At 42.3% G+C, this 10,532-nt stretch overlaps 1 protein-coding gene across 1 annotated transcript; it reads right to left on the bottom strand.

Annotated features, from left to right (window-relative positions):
• Positions 1–1,416: 1,416 nt before the first annotated feature.
• Positions 1,417–10,479, bottom strand: LOC134677408 (zinc finger protein 57-like). Its single transcript, XM_063535863.1, has 10 exons — positions 10,270–10,479; positions 9,728–9,835; positions 8,809–9,228; positions 7,842–7,930; positions 7,141–7,263; positions 6,660–6,770; positions 4,838–5,050; positions 2,917–3,028; positions 2,120–2,224; positions 1,417–1,584 (listed from the first exon to the last, which is right to left on the bottom strand). The coding sequence occupies exons 1-10, from the start codon at positions 10,438–10,440 to the stop codon at positions 1,438–1,440; spliced, it is 1,599 nt and encodes a 532-aa protein (XP_063391933.1). The 5' UTR covers positions 10,441–10,479; the 3' UTR covers positions 1,417–1,437.
• Between the last annotated feature and the right edge of the window lie 53 nt (positions 10,480–10,532).

Consider the following 10,532-nt stretch of genomic DNA (forward strand, 5'->3'; position numbering starts at 1 on the left):
TAAAAACAAAGATTTGACACAATTCTAGAGATTGACAGGGCAAGCTACGCTGGCGCCATCTGCTAAATACTTCGACCGGCCAACCAAAGAATCATAGTTTTACTGGCACCCAAAAAGAAAGGGATGAGTGTTGTTCTTATTTTCTGACAAATTAAGGTATTAGGTACGCCGGTGTGCGTGCGGATCTGCGAGCGTATATCGCCATTTGAAAAAAAAACACATTTTATTTTAATAAAGCTTTGTTTATTAAAATTACAGATGGCGCTGTGATAACGATAAATCAACCACAATCCGACACTGTCATCCTACTTTTAAGAGGATACATTAGTGGTAATTTTTCCGTACAAACGTTCTCGACATTTTCCTCTCTGAATTTTAGCCATAGATGTTTTTTTTTTGTATGACTTCAATAATACTAGTATAGGTCTGTACGTTTTGCTTTTTTGATATTCTTGTTTCTCATCTAGGGCAGGGGTCTCCAAACTTTTTTACCTGCGGGCCATATTGCGCCTCAGAAACTTTTGCGCGGGCCACCCTCAGTTTTTGCTCGGGGGAGGGGGTCCGGTTGCTGCTGTTAGGTTAGGCCCCGTTCGCACGACAGCTTTTTCAACGCGCGTTAAAAAAGCGTTTGAATCAATTGAATGACACAAATGGATAACCATTTATGTATTCACACGACAGCGGTGGCGCTTTTTATCCAGTGTTGTTGGATTTTAGACTTTAAGCTCTGGTCGTTAAGTCGAATTTAGAGTGCGAACAGATTCAAGCGCTTTTTTAACGCGCGTTGAAAAAGCTGTCGTGCGAATGGGGGCTTAGGTTCAACAGTTCCACTCTCAATGAATGCCGAATCCTGCGGGCCAGATTGGAACTCGTCGCGGGCCGTGATTTGGAGACCCCTGATCTAGAGCCAAAAAGAAGAAAATGTCGAGAAATTTTGAAGGAAAAAATGACCACTAATGTATCCTTTTAACTTGTCCTCGTCAAATATCTCAAGTGGTAGTTTTCTGTGTGTGCAGCAGTTTGGTGTGCGTGTAGAGGGCGGCGGAGTGCGCGAAGGTGGCCGGGCAGTGCGCGCACGAGTGCGGCCGCTCGCCCGTGTGCGTGCGGATGTGCGAGCGCAGATCATCATTACGCCGGCTACACACGTAACGATAAATCGTAGCAATAAAACTGTGCAGTCCGAACTGCGCAGTTTTATCTGCCGTGTGTATGACAAATCGTTACGATAATCGACAACGATTTGTCATACACACGGCAGATAAAACTGCGCAGTTCGGACTGCACAGTTTTATAGCAACGATTTATCGTTACGTGTGTGGCCTGCATTATAAAAAAAAACACATTTTATTTTAATAAAGCTTTGTTTATTAAAATAACAGATGGCGCTGTGATAATGACCACTAATATATCCTTTTAACGCGTCCTCGTCAAATTATCTCAAGTCACAGTAGTTTTCTGTGTGTGCAGCAGCTTGGTGTGCGTGTAGAGGGCCGCGGAGTGCGCGAAGGTGGCGGGGCAGTGCGCGCACGAGTGCGGCCGCTCGCCCGTGTGCGTGCGGATGTGCGAGCGCAGGATCGCCATTGTCTGTAAACACAAGAAAAATCACACTGAGTGACGATATAGTGAGACATAATAGTCGAAAATAAATAAAATGGAACTTAAAAATATCCATACTAAATAGGGAGTACATATTACTGCAATATTCTGCCGCCAGAGTGCAGCACTTGCCATAATTGTCAAAAAAAATTGCAGCACTAATTTGTTTAGTAAACCATAAAGTAACTTATACATATAACGCCTAAAACAGTTTTTCGACAAGTTTTACTATGACATTGATGCATCAAGGCGGTTTGTTAACAAGGGCCTACCGGGAAGCGCTAAAATCGAAATTTAGTCATCTGCCTCTTTATGTGATGGACATGGATCAGAGAAGGTAGGATCCTATAGAAGTAGTACAATAGCTCTATGGCTGCTACTCCTACCGAAAGATACATAAGACTATCCTGTTCGGTCACTTCCCCCCGCCTTTCATGCCAGATCCAGTTATATACTAGATTCATGTAATGGACAGTGGTAGTGGCGCCCCCTACGCAGAGTTTAGCGTAATATTGATACTAACCGTGAACCCGCGGCCGCAGTGGTCGCACATCTTGTTTCGCGGAGGCCTCTTCTTCTCGTGAACGTAGTTTATATGGCGACGCAGCTTAGGCTGGCTCTTGAATACCTGAACAATACCACAGAAAAAATAATAGTATAATTAGTAATATAGTATAATAGTAAATAATAGAATATATACTAGGTACAGAAGACTCACTCTCTAACAAAACGCGTTTGTTACGATCAGGACAGACATGACCGCTAGGTGGCGACAGCGCCACGCGCGGCTTATGGCTAGCCACCAAAATTGGTGTGGAACGGATGTACTTGTGGCTACCTGTTGCAAAGCGACGAAATCGCGGAGTGAGCCACGCCTGACAATACATCAACTCTAAACAATGATATTATACAGGGTGTCCCACGGCTATGCCACATGGAGGGAAAGTACCCTGAATATTGTAGATGGAACATTTTACTGAAAGAAGACATTACATTTTTAATTTAAAAAACAATTTAAACTGCATTCATAGATTTTTAAATAATTACATGGTTGAACTGGGAATCGAGCCCGCTAGCTTTATCATACCGATCGAAAGGCTTCATCATAAGGATTATTTTTTGCTAAATAACATAGTGTCAGAAATAAAAGGAAGACCAAGAATTCATTCATTCGTAATCTCGTACCTCACTTAGGTAACTCAGCAAGCTTCGTTGCCTAAACACGGTACTCGACTGGAAAGCTCTTTATTATGTCACGATTGTATAAAATACTATTGACATTACGGTTCTATACTAAATTCCCTATTATCATAGACATACCTTACTGCACTCATCGCACGTATGCCTGTTGTTTTTGAGGTGCACCCAGTCGACATGGTTTTTGAGCTGGCACCTCAATATGAAGCGAGCGTCGCACACGGTACATACGAATCTATAAGCAAAACAATATTAGTTGACGTAGAGAAATATAACCAACAGGCGCTGGTGGCCTAGCGGTTAGAGCGTGCGACTTTCAATCCGGAGGTCGCGGGTTCTAAGCCTGGCTCGTACCAATGAGTTTTTGGAACTTATGTACGAAATACGAAATATTATTTGATATTTACCAGTCGCTTTTCGGTGAAGGAAAACGTCGTGAGGAAACCGGACTAATCTCGCCTAGTTTACCTTCCGGGTTGGAAGGTCAGATGGCAGTCGCTTGCGTAAAACTAGTGCCTACGCCAATTCTTGGGATTAGTTGCCAAGCGGACCCCAGGCTTCCATGAGCCGTGGCAAAATGCCGGGACAACGCGAGGAAGATGATGTAGAGAAATAGGTACAGCTTGGCAAAAAAGAGTAGAAATTAAAAAGTGGCAACACTGTAGTGCCCTTTCAAATCAATTTATATAAGAGAACGGAACGACACTACAGTGATACCACTTTTTAATTTCTACTTTTTTTTGCCAGGCTGTACAACCTATTTAATAATCAACGAAATTCCCTGGTTTTATTAGAAAGCAACACCCGGAAGGGTGTCGGTATTCGCACTATTTCCCCTCTGCCGAAGCACATAACAGGTCTTCCGAGTTTTTCCCGAGGGTCTACAGTATGGAGTTCTTCAAAAAAACCGGTCAAGTGCGAATCGGACTCGCGTTCCAAGGGTTCCGTACATTACCTAATTTTTAACAATGTAAATCCGACTCACGCCTGACTGCACATTTTGTAATAGCTTTTCCTGACATCTAAAAACATTTATTTTTATTTTTTCGGAGATAAAGGGCGAGGGGGGGGGGTCGGATAGATAGACGCACGAGTGATCCTATAAGTTCCGTTATTTCCTTTTGAGATATGGAGCCCTAAGGGCCGCCCCATATCTGGCGTCTTTCGAGCGTCGGGGCGTCGGTCCAGCGCTATGGAAAATGACGTCGCTGCGCAGTTGCGTCGACGCTGCGTCGACGTTGCGTCGACGTCGGCCATAGAATTGTAGACGCCGACGCTCGAAAGACGCCAGATGTGGGGGGGCCCTAAAAAGGAGTGTACAGGTTTTTATGATTGTTTGCCACCAATGTGGTATAAAAAAAACATGCCCAACTGAACATTAGATGATCAAATAATGTAGATTAAAATCAGGTCGTTCAGTGACTGATCCAGGCGGTTTTGTATTTGCTTGGTTAACCAATAAATGTTATAAACTACCCGAAAATGTACAAATTATTTGAATACTTTTATTTAAGTACCTAAAGATACAGAGTTATAAGAGCCAACAGGAGTGGTCATTTCTCCATACAAACGTTCTCGACTGTTTCCTCCGTGGGTTTTGATGCTAGAGCAATGATTTTTTAACACAGATTATTATTGTCAAATATCTGTGTCGGACCGTTTGGTTTTTTTGATATTTTTGTTTTTTAAGGCGTCGTGAATGTCCTCCAAAAATGGCCAAAATGACCTAATAGACTTTGCCGCAATGAGAGGCTTAGTATACAAAACTGATATCAATTAGCCAAAAAAGCAAAACGGTCCGACACAGATAATTTCATCATCATTTAGATTTCCAAGTTTGGCTAGGATTGGTTAAGTTTTGGAGGAGGACGAGTACGAAACCTTGATTTTTGAGATTTTTACGCGGGATTTTTCGCCTTTTCCTTATCGCACTAGTTCTAGGAGCCGCTTCTGTTAGCGAGACGGGTATATTTACCTAAAATATTTAAAACTCAGCTCCCGTTTGGTCATAATTTAGCTGGGTCGCTCGGTGGGGAATACTAACTTTTTATCACTCTCATTGGTGTGTTTGCTGTGCGTATTGAGGTGGTGCCTCAGATTGTGTTCGGTGCGGAAGTGCGTGCGGCACGGCGCGCAGTAGGCCCCGCCGTGGGCCCCGTGCGCGGACTCCATGTGCGAGTGGAGGCCGGAGCGCTGCCGGTACGTTTTGGAGCACACTTTGCAAGAGTACGTGCGATTGGAGACTTTGTGGACTGTGCTGTCACAAATAATCATATGTTTAGGTAACAAGTTCGTATTGTTAGATTGTCCTATTAAAAATTAAATAAGGTAGATTAGGTAGAAGTACTAGTGCTATACGCTGCACTAGTATTCGACATGGACACTTCATGTCAAAGTAATATACATACCTAGGTTATATTTGAACGGCGAAGATTTTACTGTATTCAAATTTAATCCTTGTCACTTTGACATAAAGTGCCCATGTCGAATACTAGGGCAGCGTCGAGCACTAGTACTTCTACCTTAATAAACAAAAGAACGAAAAAGAATGTTATAACACTGGTATTTTTAGGTATATGAAGAAAAAACCGGTTTGAGGCTTTGTTACTACATGTGCACTTTGAGGCCGGAATTGTTCACGAAGTGTTTCCACCATTGGTCGCGGTTCACTCCCACATTGGTCGCAGTTCACTCTGTGCTAGTCGCGGTGGTAGCCCGCTATGGGATACTCACTACATGTGCACCCTGAGGCCGGTGTTGTTCACGAAGTCTTTACTACATTGGTCGCAGTTCACTCTGTGCTAGTGGCGGTGGTAGCCCGCTATGAGATACTCACTACATGTGCACCCTGAGGCCGGTGTTGTTCACGTAGTCTTTACCACATTGGTCGCAGTTCACTCTGTGCTAGTCGCGGTGGTAGCCCGCTATGAGATACTCACTACATGTGCACCCTGAGCCCGGTGTTGTTCACGAAGTCTTTACCACATTGGTCGCAGTTCACTCTGTGCTAGTCGCGGTGGTAGCCCGCTATGAGATACTCACTACATGTGCACCCTGAGGCCGGTGTTGTTCACGAAGTCTTTATCACATTGGTCGCAGTTCACTCTGTGCTAGTGGCGGTGGTAGCCCGCCATGAGATACTCACTACATGTGCACCCTGAGGCCGGTGTTGTTCACGAAGTCTTTACCACATTGGTCGCAGTTCACTCTGTGCTAGTCGCGGTGGTAGCCCGCTATGAGATACTCACTACATGTGCACCCTGAGGCCGGTGTTGTTCACGAAGTCTTTACCACATTGGTCGCAGTTCACTCTGTGCTAGTCGCGGTGGCAGCCCGCTATGAGATACTCACTACATGTGCACCCTGAGCCCGGTGTTGTTCACGAAGTCTTTACCACATTGGTCGCAGTTCACTCTGTGCTAGTCGCGGTGGCAGCCCGCTATGAGATACTCACTACATGTGCACCCTGAGGCCGGTGTTGTTCACGAAGTCTTTACCACATTGGTCGCAGTTCACTCTGTGCTAGTCGCGGCGGCATCCCGCTATGAGATACTCACTACATGTGCACCCTGAGGCCGGTGTTGTTCACGAAGTCTTTACCACATTGGTCGCAGTTCACTCTGTGCTAGTCGCGGTGGCAGCCCGCTATGAGATACTCACTACATGTGCACCCTGAGCCCGGTGTTGTTCACGAAGTCTTTACCACATTGGTCGCAGTTCACTCTGTGCTAGTCGCGGTGGCAGCCCGCTATGAGATACTCACTACATGTGCACCCTGAGGCCGGTGTTGTTCACGAAGTCTTTACCACATTGGTCGCAGTTCACTCTGTGCTAGTCGCGGTGGCATCCCGCTATGAGATACTCACTACATGTGCACCCTGAGCCCGGTGTTGTTCACGAAGTCTTTATCACATTTGTCGCAGTTCACTCTACCCGTCTTGTGCGATTCACGATGGTAGCGCATGCCGCGGTCCGAACTGACAAACATACATAACAGCAAAGATATACTCGTATGCATCAGTTAGAGTTAGACCAAGAAGTCTGCAGCGATTTTAATAGCCCACGCAGTGCAAGCGTTATTAATATGTCATAATTTCATGAAGTTTGGCGTTTAAGTAAAATAACACCTGTACCCTCAAATGACTCCTTAAGCCAGTTAAGGGTAGATGAAAACATTGCACGATCAAATAATGTAGGTTAAAGTCAGGTCGTTCAGTCACTGATCCACGCGATTTTGTATTTGGTTGGTTAACCAATAAATGTTATAACTACCCGAAAATGTACCAATTATTTGTTTACTTTTATTTAAATACCTAAAGATACAGAGTAAACACGCGAAATACTTACGTTGTAGTGTGTCCACATTGCTCGCACTTGTATTTAGTGGGTGAAGTCGCATGCATCTTGTCGTAGTGCGACTGCGCAGACGTGACCGTATTGTAGCGCGCCCCGCACACCCCACAGTCTACCCTACGGCGCAGGGAATAAGGTTCATTATACAAGTTTGACAAGTGTACTTGTCATAGTGTATGCTATCACAGAATAAATAATAGTATGGACTACCGTACAGAAAGGAAACTTCCTACAAAACCGAAGTTTGTACACTTGTGATGAACACAAATATTTTTTCCTGAGTCATGGGTGTCTTCTATGTACCGTATGTATGTATTTAAGTATAGCACCCATAGTACAGCTTTGCTTAGTTTGGGGCTAGTGATCTTTGTAAGATGTCCCCTGATATCTATTTATTTATTTATTTAATTAATATCATATTTCACACAAACTGAAGCCAATTCCTGACAAATTATTCGAGGGTTGGCTCAATATTGACCTACATATATTATTGCCTCGCCGAGTATTGCTAAGGGCTGAAAAACACCCTGTATAAGGGCTGATTTAGACGGCGCACGAACTCGCATGCGATTTTAGTTACATTGCGGACACTCGGTTACGTCCAATTCAAACGACCGATCAAAACGCGCACTGTAATGAAACTCGCATGCGAGTTTTCGCATCGTCTAAATGAGCCCTAAATCTATTTTTCTCACCTCCGATAGTGCCGTCTCATGTGTTCCTTATAGGACGCTACAGAAATAAGCACCGACTTACATATCGCACATGTAGTACTTCCGCTTGTCTGCAAACAATTATATTTTATAACACCATGAATAGGTGCAGTCAAAGTCAAAATTATGTTTACAGTTTTGCACCCTACCTCCTTTGTAATAAGGCGAAAACTGTAAACATATCTTTGACAACGATCATACAAGGTAACCTGCTAGTCTAGCATGAGTTGCGTTCCCGCGCACGAGTCTATACTTGCAGGCCTGTCCAAACAGGGACAATTTTTCGCCAATCTGATTAAATTGTGAAATGTAATCGTGAGCGTCAGGATGGCGGGTGGATCTCAGCGAATTTGAACGAAATATTTATTAACATATTGTACCTTCGGTGTACTTTTAATATCTCGTTTCCGGAAGAAGTTATTTACGATAAAAGTGCGAAAAATAGCACCTATTCGCACGTGTATTGTACAACATTTTACAGTAGGTATTATAACAGCCATAGGTAAAATAAGAATAAAATCCATAAAGAAGATCACCAAAACAAAAGATGTCACAAAAACAATAAAAAAGTTAAAATGGAAATGGTCAGGACAGTATACAATTAGAGGCAAAGAAAAATGGTCGAAATCGATAATGAACTGGTTCACAGGCCATAAGAAAAGGAAAAGAGGTAGACCATTTAGAAGATGGGTGGACGACATCAAAGCCACAGCAGGAACCACATGAACGAGAGTTGCCAAGGATAGAGAGGAATGGAGAAGGTTGGAGGAGGCCTTTTGCCAATAAATGGCACACAGACAGAAAAAAAACGCAAGAACTGTAGAAAATAATGCAATTTACTGTCTGAAATACAGGATTATTACATTATTACATATTACATTATAACAGCACAGGGTGTCGCAATGGCGCACCAGATGTACTGTAAAGTCATTTAATTTCTAGTGCTCACCTCAGTATGTCTCTTTTCCATATGCTCTTTCAAACTCGGCTCATGGTCAAACCCGACTATGCAACTCTCACACTTATACAGCAATTTCAAATACTTTTCCTTGACCGCTTCTCTTCTCCTTTCTTCCCACATTTCTTCTTCATTTAACGTGACAAGTTTAATCTTTCCTCGATGCTTGTGTATGAAGAACGGAGTATTAGGATCTTTCTCTTTTTCTTTAATCTCGGATAACGGGACATCATTCTCAAGGTCCGAGTATTCCTGTTCGACTTCGATTTTAACTTCTGTTTTTATTTCCATGTAGCTGCTTGGTTTGATGACTTCTTTTTCAATGGGCTCTGAGTTCTGTGTATGGAATATTTCTATGTCGGCTTGTGTGAGTTTAGAAAGTTTTGTGTTGTTACGATCTACGTTATTAACCTGCAAGAAGCCACAATAATGTAAAGTAATATTTTTATAGATATTTCTGACTGAAAAATATAGTCTAGCTAGCCATATTTCTGGCAGACTAGTTAAAAACAGGTAGAATAAACTGAAAGAAATTCTTGTGTCCCAAGTAAGCAGTCAAGTGGTTATATTCACTTTGTAAGGTGTATCAGGTCAGTTACGAGGATCAAAACTAAATTCTAAATTAAAAACCTCAAGGTTGCATAGCAAGCCAAAAATACCCTGGTATATTTAGACCCCGGGGAGTTAAGATTAATTTATCCTTGCTTCCTAGTTACATATAATATTTAACACATTCATTGCCACTAAGTGCTATGGGTTACGCTCATAGCGCGTAGCCACGGTTTCGCCGTATGGAGCGCGTAATCGCTACGAACAGTCTACCCAACGGGCAGGTTCTTGGCCCTGAATTTCTTAAAAAGTTTTGATATTTATGAATTTTGATATGTGATCTTGAAAGTTATAATGTTACCTGTTTGTTAAGATTTGAAAGACTATCTTCCACCTGTCGCTTGAATTGGTAAATATCCTTGAGTGTGCCATGACATGCATAGCAGACAAAACTTGCTGCATACTCTAACTGCAATAAAATATTGTAGGTTAATATTTATTCCAAATGATAAATACTGAAGCAGTTTACAAAACTTTACATTTCAAATTAGATTGAACTGTGTTCCTTTAAAAATTGAATTGAAAATATAGCTCTTTAATGTACAGTCACCTGCAATAGTATGTTACACAACGAAGGCCGCAAAAATATCGGACACTATCTTATTTGTAGAGCCATAAGAGCGTGTCACATATTTTTACGGCCTTTGAATACTTAGTAACATATTATTACAGGTGACTGTACCTAAAGTAGCCATCTTGAAATTGCGAGATACCAGTTTACAACGACACTAGTATATTCAATCAAACTCAACGAAAATGCAGCAGAATCTTTCGTAAAACAATACCGTAATTTTACTTATAGTTAAATTAGGTAAATTAATAACTAAAACATGCTTTATTTACCTTAAATTCAAAGACACATTCAAAATACTCTACGTGTTTACAATTTGTTAGTTTCACAAGCGGAACGTTTATAGCCAAACAACAAATGCAGGTATTCAGTACTGTTGTCGATCTCGAGAAATTTGGCCCTCCGCTAAACCCTGGCATATTTAAATGGGACATATCGTCCATATTTATATACTTAAAATAATATATCAACGAGACAGACTACAGAAAATCATCCACCAACAACTCCAGGAATGAATTCCATTACACGTGATAAT

The sequence above is a fragment of the Cydia fagiglandana genome, chromosome 26, assembly GCF_963556715.1.
Source record: "Cydia fagiglandana chromosome 26, ilCydFagi1.1, whole genome shotgun sequence".
In the NCBI taxonomy this organism is placed as follows: domain Eukaryota; kingdom Metazoa; phylum Arthropoda; class Insecta; order Lepidoptera; family Tortricidae; genus Cydia; species Cydia fagiglandana.